This window comes from Panthera onca, chromosome B3, assembly GCF_046562875.1.
Source record: "Panthera onca isolate mPanOnc1 chromosome B3, mPanOnc1 haplotype 2, whole genome shotgun sequence".
In the NCBI taxonomy this organism is placed as follows: Eukaryota; Metazoa; Chordata; class Mammalia; order Carnivora; family Felidae; genus Panthera; species Panthera onca.
The window spans coordinates 54,671,194-54,689,879 of NC_138344.1; the positions used below are offsets into that span (position 1 = coordinate 54,671,194).

The 18,686-nt window shown below is 37.6% G+C and overlaps 1 protein-coding gene across 2 annotated transcripts in view; it reads left to right on the plus strand.

Annotated features, from left to right (window-relative positions):
* SECISBP2L (SECIS binding protein 2 like) overlaps positions 1-15,472 on the plus strand; it is a 65,958-nt gene extending 50,486 nt beyond the window's left edge. For both annotated transcript variants that reach the window (XM_060618594.3, XM_060618595.3), the window contains 3 exons: positions 975-1,129; positions 2,877-3,096; positions 11,127-15,472. In XM_060618594.3, coding sequence (XP_060474577.1) covers positions 975-1,129; positions 2,877-3,096; positions 11,127-11,812 — 1,061 coding nt within the window. In that variant the 3' untranslated portion in view covers positions 11,813-15,472. The remainder of the gene's footprint in view (positions 1-974; positions 1,130-2,876; positions 3,097-11,126) is intronic.
* The last annotated feature ends 3,214 nt before the right edge of the window (positions 15,473-18,686 follow it).

Sequence of the window (18,686 nt, forward strand, 5' to 3'; positions counted from 1 at the left end):
TTAGATATGAAACATAATGATGAACATGAAAGAAAGTGAAATCTTTCATTACCTCAAATTAAGTAATAAAATTGAGATCAGACTATAAAGAAATCTTAATCTGTGAACACTAGTTAAGGATTTTATTCCCCAAGTGTCCCCTCTGTTGTAATCAGAGTGAGGACTTATTTATAAGAGTACCTTTCTTTATTTCTGCAAATGTATTCTGCTTTTAAAATTCTTGGATTACCTTCCTTTGATAAAAGTTAAAGTTCTCTGCTCTTGCTTATGGTGATTTGCCTCAGAAATGAGCAGTTACATGTAAAGGCTCTTATGGGAACCCACACACAATACTTTTTTACTGTTTCATGCACCCTGATTTGTCTGTTTTCATGGAGGAGCCACTTTGGGTAATTGGAGAAGACAGATGCAGAAGTAACAGTAGTAGGAATAGTCTCCACGGGGGAAAAATGCCAATAAAAATAGTAGTATATGTCTGTCTCATTGCTACTTGAGCTGAGAGAATAAAGACATCAGTCACTATTAACAATTTTAATTTCTGTTTTAATAAATGTTTATTGTATCGAAGTTTGACTCCCTCTGTACTAATCCCTATGGAGAGACAAAAATTGGCATTGAAGAATTGGAAAATTTATTGGAAAGAAAGAAAATATGTATATATATTCATATATAAATTCCAATAGGAAAATGTGTGGAACAGCAGAAGTGCCACAAGTATTCATAGAATCCTTTGCTGCTGTGTTTTATGCTTTAGCTGCTGGGTGCTAAAATACCTCCATTTAAGAAATAAGTAAATTAGAGGCACCTGGGTGGCTCAGTCAGTTAAGCCTCCAACTCTTGATCTCAGCTCAGGTCTTGATCTCAGGGTAGTGAGTTCAGGTCCTACGTTGGGCTCCATGCTGGGTGTGAAGCCTACTTAATGGGGGAAAAAATAATAAGTAAATTAAAACCTCAGCATGTGTTGACTTTCTCAGGTGGACTAGATGAGGCTCTCTATAATGTTATAGCCATGGCACGGGAACAAGAAATTCCTTTTGTGTTTGCGCTTGGAAGAAAAGCTCTAGGACGCTGTGTGAACAAGCTGGTTCCTGTTAGTGTAGTGGGAATCTTCAACTACTTTGGTGCTGAGGTAAGACTTCGAGGATGCACTCCCTCACTCCCTCCTGTTCCCTCCATACATTTTCTGTTGACACACGCCAGTGTTACGTTTAAACATTTAAAGAAGTGAGATGATTCTCCCAGGGATGAGTGGAAAATTCTTGAGTCCACATTTCCTTTTTAGTGTTGAAACCATTTATACAAATTAATCCTAGAATATTTTGGCTATAAACATATTAGCTCCTATTTTTCCCACAGTGTTTTTTTTCTTCTGGGTTTAATTTTGTAATATCTGAGAATTTATTTAACTGCTGGGTAAAGATATCCAATATTATACAATATAAAATAATTTTCTTCAGTTTATATAAGGCTATATTTTGTGCTACTTGGAGTCAAGAGAGAGAAGAATGCTTTAATTGGAGAGGATTTTCTTTCAGAAGATGGAGTTCCTAATCAATTGTCAGAATAATTCTGCACTCACGATACTTTTATCTTCCTCTCCTAGTCTGCCAATAAAGCTTTGCCCATAGGAGCTGATAATAAATAGTAATAATAATAATAATAATAATAGGTTGATAACTAATAATTAGAATAGTTACTCATCTCCCCTAATACTTATTAACTGATAACATTTTAAGACCTTTTTATGAAGTTGATTTTGAAGTATTTTGTAACACCATTCATGGACCATTTTCCTTCTTCCCATCCATACTATTTTTATATATTTAAATGTTTAATATTTAGTGTTTAGATTTAATGTTTAGATTTTATCTATTTTATTATGTATTTTATACTTATATATTTAATGTTGATATTTAAATATTTAATGCTCAGCAGTTAGATTTGATGTTTCTTCCAAAAGCCAAAATACTTTGTACATCTCAAGGCATTTAAGATAAGGTACCTTGCTTGAATCATTGGTATCTCCCATCTTCCAGCCATATGGAAGTTTCCTTGAGAGCAGATGGTGTTCCAGTGATCTTTGTACTCACTGTAGTGCCAGATACTAAAGGGTGCAGTTGTTGAATTGATAAACTTTGCAAGAACTTTTAATATATCACAATTAGTGACTAATACTGAATCAAGAAATTTCCTCGGAGGGGCGCCTGGGTGGCTCAGTCAGTTGGGCATCTGACTTCTACTCAGGTCATGATCTCACAGTCATGGGTTTGAGCCCTGCGTCAGGCTCTGTGCTGACAGCTAGGAGCCCGGATCCTGCTTTGGAGTCTGTGTCTCCCTCTCTCTCTGTCCCTTCCCCTCCTCTTTGTCCCTCCCCCTGCTTGCACTGTGTCTCTCTCTCTCAAAAATAAATAAACATTAAAAAAGAAATTAAAAAAAAGACATTTTCTCAGACTTATGAGAATTATATAAACAATATCTGAAAGTTACAGAGTATTTTATAAAGTTCTGCAGTGTGCATACCATTTGTGCTCATTGAAAGTGTGTCTGATCCTGAAACAGTAGAGATACTATTTATTTTTTTGTTTTAAAGTTTTTATTTATTTACTTTGAGAGAGAAAGAGTATGAGAGGGGCAGAGAGAGATGGAGTGAGAGAGAATCCAGAGAGGAGATGGAGTAAGAGAATCCCAAGCAGGCTCTGCACTGACAGTGCTGAGGCCAGTGTGGGGCTTGAATTCATGAACCATGAGATCATGACCTGAGCTGAAATCAAGAGTTGGATGCTTAACTGACTGAGCCACCCAGGCGCCCCTATTTATTGTTAACTATAGGAATAAAAAGCATGACAAAAAATGGACTAATCCCAATCCCTTTTTAGAGCCTGTTTAATAAGTTAGTAGAACTTACGGAGGAAGCCAGGAAAGCATACAAAGATATGGTTGCCGCAATGGAACAAGAACAAGCTGAGGAGGCCTTAAAGAATGTGAAGAAGGTGCCACACCACATGGGGCACTCTCGGAACCCCTCTGCAGCCAGCGCCATTTCTTTCTGCAGTGTTATTTCTGAACCCATCTCTGAAGTAAATGAAAAGGAATATGGTAAGTTGTTATATATCATTTCAGATGATTGAAATTTTGAAATAAATGCTACCTTTTGTTTTTATCTTACTGATTATGCATATTTTGGTCAGAATTTTGGTTTAAGAAATTGCATTACACATGTCCATTAAAAATTAGGAGACAGTTTGGGGCTGAGACTTTCTGTGAGATCCTATAATTCAGTCACATTTCCAGAATCTCCAGAGGGATTTGAAAGTCAAAATGTGTCATACTTTGTGACCTATAACTAAGTAAATTCTAGGAGGTTTCATGCTGATATTCTATTATTGAAGTTTTGTATTTACTAAGTAAACAAAAGACCTGAATGTTATTGATTGTAAGCTTATAAAATGTAGACATATGACATTTGTTTTGAGTTAAATTTGATGCTAGTTGAAAAGAAATATAGACGAAAACCCAGCATTTGTGTGTGTTAAAGAACAAAAATTCAGCTGAATAAGTTTAAAGATCTAATTGGCTTTCATAAGTGATTTGTGCATTGGGCAACATCCCATCTAGCAAGTAGGGGAGAGCTCTGAGGAGCTGTACAAAATGGAAGGTTTTTATAGGAAGGTGGGTGGTGCAAGGAAGTTATTAGCAAAAGAAAAGAAAGGATCCTTCCTGCCAAGGTCTGGCAAGGTCACCTTCCTTGAGGGGGATAGGCAAGGGGTCTTATTTAGGTGGATTGTCTCATTTTCCTGTTGGGGGTGGAGAGGGCCCTTGTGACAGATTACCTCACTGGTGCTGACCAGAAAACTCTTCAGACTTCTATTTCTAGGGGAGGTCAAAACTGGGATTAGGTTAGATATTAAGCTCTGGTTTGGTGATTTGGCCTCAGTGATGCCATTTTGGGCCTGTGTTTTGTTTTGTTTTTTTTTTAACATACAATGTTTAAAATAACATTATTTATTGCACTATATGTTTTAGTAGTTTCCTTGCCTTGTTTCTATATAATACTTTGAACTCTTTAAGTTCCCCACTTTTCATGATCTAGTTTCTAATTCATTTCCCAATTTTTTTCTTTTTAAAAATAGTATAGCCACCTCCTTTAACGTGGCTCCTGGTTCTTCTTTCTTTTCTCTTTCTTGTCTTTTCGTTTCTTCTTTTTTCTTTTCTTTTCTTTTCTTTTCTTTTCTTTTTTGTTTGTTTGTTTCTTTCTTTGTTTCTTTCTCTAGAAGTTTATTGAATAGCATGTTACCACCTAAAATTTAACATTAAAAAAAACAGACCCTCATTTTTTTCCCTTTTTTCTCACACTCCCTTTGCTAGTCTTCTGTCTGTAATTGTAGTTAAATGTTTGGAATGCTTTTGACAAAATTCTAGGCCAGAGGCAGATAACAAGTTACTGTGGGACTTTAGGAAACCTCAGACCAAGGTTAAGTGTTACTGGCTTAGAGGCAGACGTGTATCTTTGTCTGAAGTTGACACCAGTTGAAAATAAAGAAGATAAAGTGCCAGCTTTGTAAATGAGTTTGCTTCTGTCTGTATAACGATCTGCAGATCTCAAAAGCAAACTGCAAGGTAAATTCATAAAACTGGATTTGAGCAATTGATAGTGATCGTCATTTGGGCACATGAAAAGAAAAGTTCTAAAAAGAACCTCTCTCCTCAAAGACTTAGGAGATGTTTTCAAAAAGCACCAAATTTAAAGTGTTCAAAGATGGAAGCCTTGGCTTTTTCACATTCTGCCTAGGGGAGTGAGAAATAATTGATTAATTTCTGGGACTCAGATTTCTCTTTAGTGAAATGAGGAGGGTTCGTCTAGGTCATCTATAAGGTTCCATTCAAAGCTAAAATTCTATGAGCTGTTAAAAAACAAAATTCAACCAATGTGTTTGGAGATCGAATTAGCTTTATTAAATGATTCATGAATTGGGCAGCCACCATCTAGCAGGTAGAGAGGCACTCTGAAGAGTTGTACAAAATGGAAGCTTTTTATAGATGGGGGAGGCAAGAAAGTCATTAGGAGGAGAAAAAGATTTTTCTAGGTGCGACTGTTTGCTGGCGGAACACGGGAGGGGTCTTATGCAGATTACCTCATCTTTCTTTGGGGGATGGAGAGGACCCAGGTGATGGACTCATTGGTGCTGATGGAAAAATTTCCTGACTTCCTGGTTAAGGCCACATTTGTACAGGAAGTTGAAACTGCAATTTGATTGGGAATTAAACTTCAGTTTGGGAACTCAGTAAGTGACACCATTTTGGGCCTGTAGTTGTCATTTGTTTGTTTGTTTGTTTGTTTGTTTGTTTTAGTAGAGCTAATGGTTGATCCTAAGGAGAGATTTAGACAGAATCTTGAAGATGAGCTGATTTATCAGGACACCAACAAAATGAGTGGAAGGTAACCACAGATAACATTGAGAAGAAAGTATGAAGTTATTCTTTTTGTATCAGATGTATTCAGCAACAAATAGAAAGCGCACTAATGTGGCCTAAGAAGTTAGTATATTTAAGTATTTCACAGTGTCATCAAAGTCCTTAGCTTTTTCTTTGTTTCTGTTCTTCCATTCTCAGTCTGTAGCTTTTTCTCCTGTGCTTATCATCTCATGTTCATAAGTAGCTGCTGTGGCTCTCGGCATTAGTAGTCAAAAGCAGGAAGTTCAGGCAGTGAGTTCCTTTTATCAGTGAAGAAACCATTTTCAGAAGACTTCTTTTGTTTCATTTGGCTAGAACCAATCTTGTGACTACTTTTAGCTGCAAGGGAGACTAAGGCAAGGGAGTATTTGGCATAGGAGGGATAGGATAACCATGATAGTCTGAGAGCTATTTTAATTCATCCTCTGGGACTAGGCTCAAGTTCATCCCAAGTTTGGGGGTTCTGTTATCCAGGAAGAAAACGGGGAGTAACTGTTGGGTAGACAGCAAGTAGCGTTTTCCATTTCTGGAAGATGCCGGATTTCTAAAATGTTCCTCCCCCGCCCCACCGAGTGTAAAGAAAACCAAAGCTTGGAAAAGGATGCTAATCATTGGTAGACTAGAAAACCTCCTGTGATAGTACAGTCTTACTGTCCTTTGTGTACCCTTGTTTTCTTTGCTTATGTTTTCCTTCCACCTGCGCTGAGTCTCAATTCTATCATATTTATTACCTGAAACAAATAGTTTTGAACATAAATCCCAACTAAGTTGTAAGTTCTTTGATATAGGAACTTGGCACACAATGGCCACTTGATACATAATAATATCTCACTGAATTCTTACTATGTGCTAGGCACTTTTCCAAGCATTTCACGCTAATATGTTCAGTTTTCTGAGCAACCCTATGAAATAAGAAATAGTGTACTGCATTGTACAGATGAGGCTAAGATGAAGAGAGGTAAATAACTTGCCAGTGCCGTGCAGTGGGTGAATCCGTCTCTAGAATCTGCATTCTTAGCCAGTGTGATTGTATTCCCTGTCTGTTGTATGAGTTCATAATAGGATAATATAATAGGTTTTCGGTAACCACTTATGAGGGGGACAGCCTTGATGTGTAGTCCTTCTATCCTGAATTTCCTGCTCATTCTCTACTATCACCCCTTCTTCTGTAGTTTCTTGAACTCATTTGCTTATTCTTTCATATATAACTATCTAAAGATGGATAGCTTTCCTGTGAGTACTGACTGAAAGGAGAAATACACACATCTCATCCTCTGATAAATCACTACTGATTTGAAAGTTTAAAAGACAAATAACAAGGACCCAGTAAACAAAACAGGAAAGCATAGAGGGATTAATAAGCAAAGAAGAGCTCTACTGAGTAAGTTCTGCTACAATAAACAATTCAGAAGCAGGATAGGTTTGGATCAGTGCCGTTTCCAGGTTTGTTGAGATCTTTGGTTCTGCCTTTAACTTGCTTCCTGTTCCCTTCATCATAAGTGGACTTCTAGAGGTTCTGTTCTGGATTTAGACTGTCCCCCTCCCCATTCCAATCAGATTTCTCCTATCCCATAGAGAATGATGGCACTTTCTTATTCTTCTGTTTCTCCATGTTGTATTCATGTGTTTGTGGCACTCCTCAACTGTTGATCAAGCTTCACCTATTACTTTAAGGTGGGATCATAGGCCTTCCCTCCCCAGTGGATGTGTGATCTAGGTGGCTTTTTGATTGTTGTGACAAGTCTCTTGATGGCTAAATAGCAGAATCCTTTGTCTCTGCTTCTAAGGTCATATCTCCTTTTCCTTTCCCAAGGAACCATGTGGGCTTTCAGCTCACCTGTCCAAGTAGATGAAAGCCCAAAGTTGATCCTGGAGAGAGATCAGCCTAACCTAGTATCCTGACCTTCCTTTTTCCTGTTCTTTGACTCATGGCCAAGGGAGAGGTGGAACTTTTTCCAAGACCCAAGTGAATTCTTAAACTTTTGAAGGAGGAAAAAAAACTGTTAGAAGGAATGTAAAAGTGCATCTAAAACTTCAAAAAAATGTATGCCTTTTTAAAGTTTTCGGGGGGGGGGGGGCATAATTAAATATATGTGTGGCATTTTTCATTTAATAGGCTTTTTTTGTCTCCAACACTTATTATATGCCAACCATAGGGACACAGAGATGAGTGGGAGTGGGAAGGAGAAGGGAGGGGGAGCGGCACAGCAAACACAAAACAAGTGCTTTGGAACTGTATGCAAAAGTTCTGTGGGAATTTAAGTTAGTGGAAAGTCAGGAAAGACTTCAGAAAAGAATTGACATTTAAGGATGGTTTTCTTTTTTTTTTTTTTTTTTATTTTTTAATATATGAAATTTACTGTCAAATTGGTTTCCATACAACACCCAGTGCTCATCCCAAAAGGTGCCCTCCTCAATACCCATCACCCACCCTGCCCTCCCTCCCACCCTGCCCTCCCTCCCACCCCCCATCAACCCTCAGTTTGTTCTCAGTTTTTAACAGTCTCTTATGCTTTGGCTCTCTCCCACTCTAACCTCTTTTTTTTTTTTTTTTTTTTTTTTTTTTTCCTTCCCCTCCCCCATGGGTTTCTGTTATGTTTCTCAGGATCCACATAAGAGTGAAACCATATGGTATCTGTCTTTCTCTGTATGGCTTATTTCACTTAGCATCACACTCTCCAGTTCCATCCATGTTGCTACAAAAGGCCATATTTCATTTTTTCTCATTGCCACGTAGTATTCCATTGTGTATATAAACCACAATTTCTTTATCCATTCATCAGTTGATGGACATTTAGGCTCTTTCCATAATTTGGCTATTGTTGAGAGTGCCGCTATAAACATTGGGGTACAGGTGCCCCTATGCATCAGTACTCCTGTATCCCTTGGATAAATTCCTAGCAGTGCTATTGCTGGGTCATAGGGTAGGTCTATTTTTAATTTTCTGAGGAACCTCCACACTGCTTTCCAGAGCGGCTGCACCAATTTGCATTCCCACCAACAGTGCAAGAGGGTTCCTGTTTCTCCACATCCTCTCCAGCATCTGTAGTCTCCTGATTTCTTCATTTTGGCCACTCTGACTGGTGTGAGGTGATATCTGAGTGTGGTTTTGATTTGTATTTCTTAAGGATGGTTTTCAAGGATGAGTGGGAGTCTGAAGGGTAAAGGAGGAAAACATCTGTGAAAAGAACAGCTTATGCAAAGCAAGAAATTGTAAACAGAAGTTATGACTTTGGGAGGAATGAGAATTCAGAGAGACCCCAAGCATAGAATGTGTGACCAAGGGTTATAATGAATGGGACCAGAAAGACAGGTAAGGGTCAGATCATGGAGGGCTTTGATTATGCCAAGCTAAGGTGTTGGGATTGTCTCCTAGGGTAATAGAAAGCCAGTTAGACAGTGACGTGACCAATTCACAAAACCAATTATGTTTATATGTAGATGTATAGCAAGATAAAGAAGGCTTGAGCTAAGGCAGTAGTGACCAAATTTAGTAGTTTTTGAGATAGAAGTGAGATGGTATAATTATGAGTTCAATGGAATAAAGAGATATAGTCAGGGCAATAGATAGGGTTTCAAGGATTACTGTGTGTTCTTTTGCTTTGAGACTATGAAAATGATAATGTTATTAACTAAGAATGAGAATATAAGAGGAGGAATAGGTTTGGTTTTTATTGTGGGGTTTTTTTTTGGTTTTTTTTTTTTCATGAGGTGGAAGAGTGGAAAGGACCTATTGCAAATTTGAATTAACTATAGAAAAGAAAGTTTTTTTTCCCAAAGCATGTGCCCTGATTTCAGGTGCCCAAAATATGGTCTTTATCAGTATATAGTTGATAGGTGACAATCAAATTCACTATATTAATATGAATAAACTTGCTTTATCACTACAGCTTGACCATTATACTTAAACTGCAAATAGCAGCTATAATGCAAATAGAAGGGGGGCTGTTTTTTTTTAAAGGCAAAAATAAATAAGTGGGACTACATCAAAAAGCTAAAAACTTTGCACACAGCAGAGGGAATCAACAAAATGAAAAGGCAACCTACTGAGTGGGAGAGAATGCTTTCAAATCACGTATCTGATAGGGGGTTAATATCCAAAATATACACAGACCTCATACAACTCACTAATAAAAAACCAACAATCCAATTAAAAAGTGAGCAGAGGATCTGAATAGACACTTTTCCAAAGAAGACATACATATGGCCAACATAAAAAGGTGTTCAGTGTCACTAATTACCAGGGAAATGCAAATTGAAACTACAACAAGATACATATATATACACCACCTGACAACTGTTAAAATGGCTATTATCAGAAAGACAAAAAATATCAGATAAGGATGTAGAGAAAAGAGAATCCTTGTACAGTGTGAGAATGTAAATTGATGCAGCCACTACAGAAAATCGTATGGAGGTACCTTAAAAAAGTAAAAATAGAAATATCATATGATTTTTAGTCCATATTCTGCATATATACCCAAGGAAATGAAATCATTATCCCAAAGAGATATCTCTACTCCCTTGTTCATTTCATCACTGTTCACAGTAGCTTGGAACCTGAGTGCCCCTCAGTGGATGAATGGATAACGAAGATGGAGTGTGTGTCTTGTACATGTATGTGGGTGCCAGAGTCGTAGGGAGTGGGTGAAGTGCGTGAAGGGTGTCAAAGGGTACAGACTTCCTGTTATAAAATAGATAAGTCATGGGATATAACCTACAACATGGAGACATAATTGATAATACTGGATTGCATATTTGAAAATTGTTATAAAGTAGATCTAAAAATCCTCATCCCAAGAAAAAAGCATTTTTTTGGTAACTATGTGGTAACAGATGTTGACTTGTTAAGGCAGTCATTTTCCAATATGTATAAATACCAAACCATTATGTTGTACAACTAAAATTAATACAATATGTCCATTATACCTAAATAATAAAAAATGAAAGAAAAATAAACACAGGAAAAAAAGGGGTAGAAGAGCTGTCTTTTGTCTCCTCATTCTTTGTATGTTTGTTTCCTTTAAATTGACTTCCTGTCATTAAAAATAACTTAGGTTATTACCACTATATTATGTAATAACATTTCTTTTTTTAGCTACCAAATTCATTTGGTAAGCCCAGCTACATAAATTCTAAAACAAATTTTCACAAATGTTAAAAATACATGGATGGCTTCTTTGCTTATCAATGGAAACATAAGTCCCATTGCAGGTTAAGACAACTCTCCCATAACTTGGTGTGGGAGCATGACACAAACATGCCAAATTAGAACTATTTCTGTTGGATATCTTGGCTCTGCTATCTGTGACTTGAGGATCATTGGGCCCAGTACACCTCTGGGCCAAAAAAGAAAAAAGAATAAAAAGGCAATTCATTGATTTTCATGAAGATACGGATTTTATATCTAAACACCAGTGAGCTACTGTTGGTATAAGATCTTGTGCATCTGAGGCATTAATACACTTACTTTTGCCTCCTTGTTTCTTTATCTTAAGTGTACATTTTTGAGAATTGTTTTCCTTTTATAACATTTAAACCAGTACTAGAATAAACTAAGATTTTAGTTTTTCCAACCAGTTGGTGAGCCAACAAATTTTGTTCTTCCCTCTTTTAAGAGTTGCATGATTCTGAAACCGTGTTCTGGTTTTTAAAAATCTGTTTGGTATCTGCAGAAACAAATTGGAGAAACATGGTGGAAACGTCAGATGGACTAGAAACATCAGAAAATGAGAGAGAGGTTTCCTCTAAGCATAGCACATCCGAAAAACCCAGTAAACTTCAGTTTGACACAGCCCCTGTGGGTAAGCAGCCGTCATCACTGGCTGCAGGTGGTACTACCTCAGCTACAAACCCTGGGAAACCAACAGTGAGCGATAAAGAGGAAGCGAAGCCAGATGACCTGGAGTGGGCCTCCCAGCAGAGTACAGAGACCGGTTCTTTGGATGGCAGTTGCCGAGATCTTTTGAATTCCTCCATCACCAGCACCACCAGCACCCTTGTACCTGGCATGCTCGAAGAAGAGGATGATGAAGAGGAGGAGGAGGAGGAGGATTATACTCATGAACCCATATCTGTAGAAGTACAGCTCAATAGTAGAATTGAGTCTTGGGTCTCTGAGACCCAGAGAACAATGGAGACTCTTCAGCTTGGAAAAACCCTTAATGGTTCTGAGGAAGACAATGCAGAGCAAAGTGGAGAAGAGGAGGCAGAGGCGTCTGAAGTGCCGGAACCAGGGATAGATGGTGAGGCCTGGACTACTGACCACCAGGCAGGTCAGGAGCAGCAGAAGAAGCCCAGCAGCTGCAGCTCACGGAACAACGAGCCCTCTGATCTTAATTATACGCCCCCAAGTCTATAACTCAGGAAATGTCAGCTGTCTGTCTCCAACTGTGTAAGGGTTGCAGCCATTATCTTTTATGCTTCATCTCAACATTTTGCACTGTCCGGTATTTAATATATGTATTTAATTTCTGACAAATATTTTTGTAGCTGTCTTTTACTTGTTTTATTATAATCTGTAGCTTAGCTTTTAATTAGCATCTAAGTGTCTTTCTAAGAGCTGTGTGGAAATTCAGAATTGTTAGAGCTTATTTTGTTATGGAAAATAATGATTAAAAATAGAAGACAACTAGGTTTTAAAAAAGAAAGTAAATTTGAAATGCCTCTTTAGAGTCATTTTGAAAGTTAAAGATCCAGATTCTAAGGCTAAGAGCAGTTACCAGTGTTTGCTTCAGGACTGCCTCCTTCACTCTAATTTGATCAGAAGTTGTTTGGGCTTCTTTAAAAAAGAATCGGAGGAAGATTTGGAAAATTGAAAAAAAAAAAAAAAGCGGAGGGTAACTAAGTTCACAAATGTTTTGTGTTAAAAATTGATGTAACTTTTCTTTGGTCCACAGATGCTTATTTCAGAAGCCATTGATCATTGTGATTAAAGTTGCAGTGGGCTAAAACAGACCCTCCAATACTTAGGTTAGCAAAGGAACCACCACGATACATTGGAGCTGGCCTTACTTGTGGGAAGTGATAGATGTTGTCTTTAATAGTGAAAAGTCACCCACGATAGGACCTGCTAGGTTCTGTCTCCTATTTACTTCTTACTTACCTCAGGAATGCTCTTGTACATACTCGTATTTACATCAAGTTAGGCAGATTGAGGCAGATGAATAACTGTAACCGATTCTATGACTGTAGCACTTACGTGTAAACTATTACAAAACAAAGTCTTATATTGGTGTGTTCTCTTGCATGCTTCTGATTTGGGACCCTCTAGATTTGCTATCTGGATTTGATTAGGTATCCAAACTTGTCCTGAGTGAAAAATCATTTCACCTTAAAAAAAAAAAAATACATATTTTGTCCCTAGCCCTGAGCACCTGCCATGTAACACCCACCATAGTTACTGATAGGAGGTCAGGGAAAGGAACTTCACACAACTTATAACATATATCCTGATAATCAAGGCTTGGAAAAGCAAGTATTGAAGAAGAGAGAAAGTTGTTCTAATTGTGCTGAAACTATAAGATAATTTAGAGGACACAGATCTAGGCAGGTATTAATTCTTGATCACTCTTACTTATCTCTGCCCTTCTCAAGGAATGTGTATATCTGCTTGGGAGAATTTAAACATACTGAGCTAAATGTTTTATTTGCTGGTCAGTCACCTGGTAGTGACCTCTACAAGTTTATGTAATGTTGGGAGAATTATAGATTACCTATTTTTCTCTCTTCCCTCCAACCTCTTCCCCCATCCCTAGCTTCCAGCTGACCACACACACACACACACACACACACACACACACACACACACAAGCACACAGGCGCCAGCAAGAACTCCCACAAGCAGTTACAGAACTGAGGAGGGAGGGGTATTTTCCCTGCTCTGATTTCATGGGGTAGGGCTTTGCCTCACAGAGGCAGGAGAGAAGAATTGGGCAGGTTTTCTACTGAACTCATTGAGACTACTGCACTAGTTTTGATGTTTTATAATGCTGGCATTAATACTAGAGAGATCAGATTCTTGGGTGATTATTTAGTATCTGTGCATTGTGAAAGTTTAGGAGCATTGCTGTATAGAAAATGCCAGTGTGTCAACTTTATTAGTGTGCTAAAAGGGGACATTATTGTACTGCCCTGTCTAAACTGTTCTCCAGTGTAGACTTCTTAGGCACAAAGTATTTAGCACTTAAAGGAACACAGCATGTAAGGAATGAAGCCTCTGAAATAGTAATCATGGATATAGATGTGGCAGATCTTACTGTGTCTTCACATTTGGGAAGTGTTAGTTGGTTTAAAGAAATGATAGAGATTTTGAACTACTGACAATCTTAAAAGTGAATTTAAAAACTTTTCATACTTTTTATGGTGTAAATTTCCTTTGCTCGGTGTCAGTGATTCAGATGACTCTTGATCTTGAGGTATTGGCTTTTCAAAGGTTTCTTACATTTTATATCTCTTCTGAATGAGAACTGTCGTTTTACATTTTTGACATTTGTATCAAAAGAGAAGTTGAGGAAATCTCCAGAACACCAGTAACTTTTAAGTTTACTATAGACTTCAGAAGTGTTCAATTCTGTGTTCGATAAATGCTCTTGCACGTGCAGGATCTTCTGCCGGCAAACCCAAGGGACCACAGCCTTTTTTATACGGACAGGTCACCTCTAGAGGACTACCCAAAATTTATTAAAGGAGATGCTACTGTGTCGATAGTATGCTTAAATAAGTATTAATAATGTCTTTATAATTTGTTTCCTTTAGATAAATTCTGGAATTTGTGTATTCTATACAGGAGGAGGTGTGAAAATAGGAAAGTGGGGTTTTTTTGTTTTTCGTTTTTTTGTTCAGAACTGGGAGTGGGTGCCTCTTCGGAGACCTAATGATAAGAGTAGGGGTTCATTATCACAAGAAATGAAAACCATAGTGATTTTTTTTCTTAGTGTGTAGAGGTTGTTTTATGGCAATAATTAATATTAGATTTCTATTTCAGTACATAAGTATATGAATTATAATATGAATTGCACTCCCAGAACTAGATTTCTGCTTCAGTAGGATTGTTTGCTGTGAAGATTACTTCTCAAAAGACAAATGTTCACACTAGCTTAATTTTGGTTTAAATATGTTTGTAAATGATGTAATATATTTCTTTTGACTAAACATGGGAAAAATAATGTGTGTTATACATTGAAAAGTTTTTAAAGGCTTTGATTGGAGGTCATTTTTGCAGAGAGGGTATTTTATATGCTTCCAGTATTTGGAAAAGAATTAGTCAAAAGGAATTCACATAGTTTAAGTATTGAAAAATTAATATTCAAATAATGTACTTGTCTGATTTCTTAATAAGCTGGGGGAGGTGGGTGGGGTGGGTATCGTAATGTACAAATGAGTAGTGAACTCTACATTCATTTTTCAACTCTTCAACATAAAACTGTTAAATCTTAACACATTGTTACTTTAATATATGTATAAAGAAGTATTACTGTTTGTAAAGCTGCTGTTTGCTTTAAAAAAACAACAAACCTGTCATTTAAGTATTTCCTGTACGTTGTGCCAACAGGTTAGAACATTAACTTATTCCATTTAAAAACATAATCATTTTTTGCTTTAAAATTTTTTCTGTGACATAATTTATTTAAAGACATCTTCCTCTTCCTTTGCCCCTTCCAGCCTTTATAAACATCAAAGAATCAGCCAAATGGTTTACCTAAGCTGAAATCTGAATCTTAATTAATGATAAAAATTTAAACTTTGTTGGCATAACACACCTTAAAAGTATTTGTGTTATTTTGTAATTTAATTTCTAAATATACCACATGAGTTTATAATTTAATGTCTTAATTGTAATGCTCTAATAAAAAAAAAAGCAAAATTAGTGAATTATAACATGAAAAGATTTTCATCTTGTTCTTTTGTTGTTTGAAGGATAATTGTTATATCACATTTTAGGGGTAATAACAGCTTTTTTGCACTATGTAAATACTAGTTGAGATTCTTCTGTAACTAATAAAATGATTATTCAAATGTAGTCTATCATTTCAGAATAAGTACTTAAGGAATTCATGACTTGCCCAACATATGGGATAGAGAAAAAAAGACTCCTAGCATTGCTTAGTGCCCTCATGGGTTTGCCAGAGGAGGTTGTAAAATCTGCAGGAGGAAGTTACTAGTAAAAATTTCCATTTGGGGGTTGGTGTAGGCTGTGGTACAGGCCAAGGCATCTGTGGAGACCATCCTGGCGTCAGGAGAAATCCTACAGATTTCTTCTCCTTTTTATGCAAATTACTCTGTGCCAGGCAGTGTTCTAAGCCATTTCCCAGTATTAACTCATTTAATCTTCACTACAGCCTTATGAGGAAACGCTATTTTTCACTTTTTAAATGATGAAACCGTCAGGGAGATGATGAGTAACTTGTCCGAGGTCCCACAGCTGGTAAACGGCAGAACTGGGATTCAGACTCCTTCCACATTGAAGGCCATGCTTTTTTACTCACTATGCTCTGTTGTTCCTTAGCACAAAATGCTCACAGTTGCAAACGAGTGTTTTTCTCACCTTTGTCAGGCGTCTTCTGGAATTTGAAATATACCAGGACTGAACTGATTTTCTTAGAGACTAGATTTATTGAGTCTCACCTGATCACTTAATGAGAGTGGTCCCTTGTCACCATGTCACCATGAAATGTATGGAATCCGAAGAGTAGACTCACCTGTTAGAAAATAGGATCACTAATTTTCATAATGAAATGGATTTTTGCTGATCACAAAGAGAAAGGAGGGAAACCTCATCATTTGTATCGGAATATTTCCTTTTTTGGACCACCATTTGTATGATTCCCAATTGTTCTTTTCCTAACAGTGATCAGTTTTTCTTTAACTGAACAGAAGAGGGTGTGCACAGCACCTGAAAAGTCAAAGTCTACCCAGTAAAACCAATAATTGTTTAAAATGGGGAGAGATGGGAGAGAAGTATCCGGAACAGTAGTCCTTGCCATGAAAAGTGCTTAGTTCTAAGGCTAAACTCAGAACTCTAGAATCCTACATTTCATTTTAGAAAGAGAACATGATCCAGACATTTAGCTCTTGGGATCAGCTGTTAGGTCTTTTGACATTTCTAAATTATCTTGGCAATTCAATATTTTAGTTTAACGTGGGTTCTTTTGATGTCACATGTATGAACTAAGGCATGTGGCTAATTGCATAATCATTATAAATGGCAGCCTCATGGAATGTAGGGCCAAAGCATGCTCTGCTTTCACAGTGCAGGGTTTGGAAAGATGGGAGATGTTTCAGTTCTGGAGCAAGTCTCAGTCCCTGTATTTCTCCTCACTCCACTCCCCATTACACTGAGTAATTAGTTGGCAACCCAGTGGCAGACAGAGAGACATTTACTCTTGCAAAAATGGATTGGATAACTGTGGCTACAAGTCAACTAACTGTTTGGATCCAAGGTTGCAGTCTGGAAGCAGGGTTGGAGCAAGGAAGATACTGCATTGCATGAAATTTGGAGCTCCTACCTGAGCCTCGTGTTCTTTATGTTAGTACTGAGGAACCAAAGATAGGGTGGAATTGTATGTTGGTGAGCTATGGGTTGGAGCCTGGAGTGGTATAGGTTGTTTGGGCTTTTTTGGGTTTTTTTGAGGAATGAGTGCTTCCTTCTCTCGGAGGTGTCAAAGCTTGGCCATGACCTTGAATTACCCAGAGGGAACAGGTAATAACCACAGCCTTACAGTGGGACTCTGATTTCAGGCGGTGTTAATTGCACCCTTACTTACTCTGGGAACAGAGATGGGAAGAAAAGTGGTACCTGCTTAGGCATGTACAGATTCCCTAGATTATCTTTGCTTGTCTTTCTTCTCTGTTTACCTCGGCTGGAGCACTTGCATTGCGTTGCAAACAATCAGTTTGAGTATAGGATAATGAATTGATACTTAAGCAGTTTTGTTACCTCTGGTTAAATATAAATGAGTGAAAAGTTTGAAAATCTTTGGTTTCTCAATTACAGGAGAAATGTCAGAAGTCATCATCCCTGTCTTTGTTCTTCCTTGCTTTCTCTTTTCTAGAACCAGTGTTGTAAGGCAGATGGTGAGCTTCTGACAAATGCACCTTCATAGTGAAGCCTCAGGGGAGTCAGGGACTACCCTATCCAAAATTGTAACCTCTTCATCACTTTCTTCCTCAAACCCACTTTTTTTTTCCATTTACATTTGCTGCATTTCAACATCCTATAGATTTTATTCATCTTGTCTCTCTCCCCTACTACGCTCTGTGTGGGCAGGGTCTTTGGCTTATTGTCCTGCTTTATTCTCTGCCTAGTACAATGCCTGGCACAAAACAGGCACTCAGTAAATCTCTGTTGAATGAATAAATGAAGGCTGAAGTAAGTAAATCAGCATTGGCAATGCAGTCATATTCTGAAGCATTTACACTCCTACATACTGACTTCTGACTACTCCTATTTTTTTTTTTTTTTTTTTACATTGGTTTAGAGTTTGGGGTTGGAGGAAAAAATAACCCAAATCCCAAATAGAAGAGCCTCACCCTAGAATAGTGGGCTCCCTCGAGTTACTCTGTATTTCATGTCCCTATATTGCTTATAGCTGAAAACGTAAATTTAATGACTACAGTTTGCATATAGAGGGAGGTGACAGGTATATAAGACATTTCTATGAGATTAGCCAGGAAGGGGGCAAAAATGCACCTGCAACTTCCAGTGTATCTATAATGTTTTATTTTTAAGCTCCGTGATCAGTATATGAGAATGTGGTATATCATTCTTTATACTCTTATATGCTTGAAATACAGGAATAACCAAAAGGAACAGGCCGACTAAAATGCAACCATTTTCTGTTCTGTAAATGACTTCCAAACTTGGCACCAAATCTCACTTTGGTATCTTAACAAAGAACATTAGTTGTAGAAATGCAACTAGAAGTCAGGCTTAAACCTGTATCTTGATTGATGTAGCAAAGAGTTAAGATTTGTTAAATAACTGGTAGCTGCAAATTTTATCTTCTCTCCATGAACTAGAAACTGTCTCCCTTCATCCTTCACCTGGCTTAACCCTTCCCCCAGTAATAAGAAGTATGTCTCGCACCTGTGCCTCCCCCATCTGCTCTCTAGTTGGAGCAAGGTGCTTTAATCTTCATAGGAAGATTGAAGATTGTGTTGGCAACCCACTTATCTGGTTTCCTTAGCAACCAGAACACAGTGTTTAAAGTGATAGCATCCCTTGCTCAGAATAG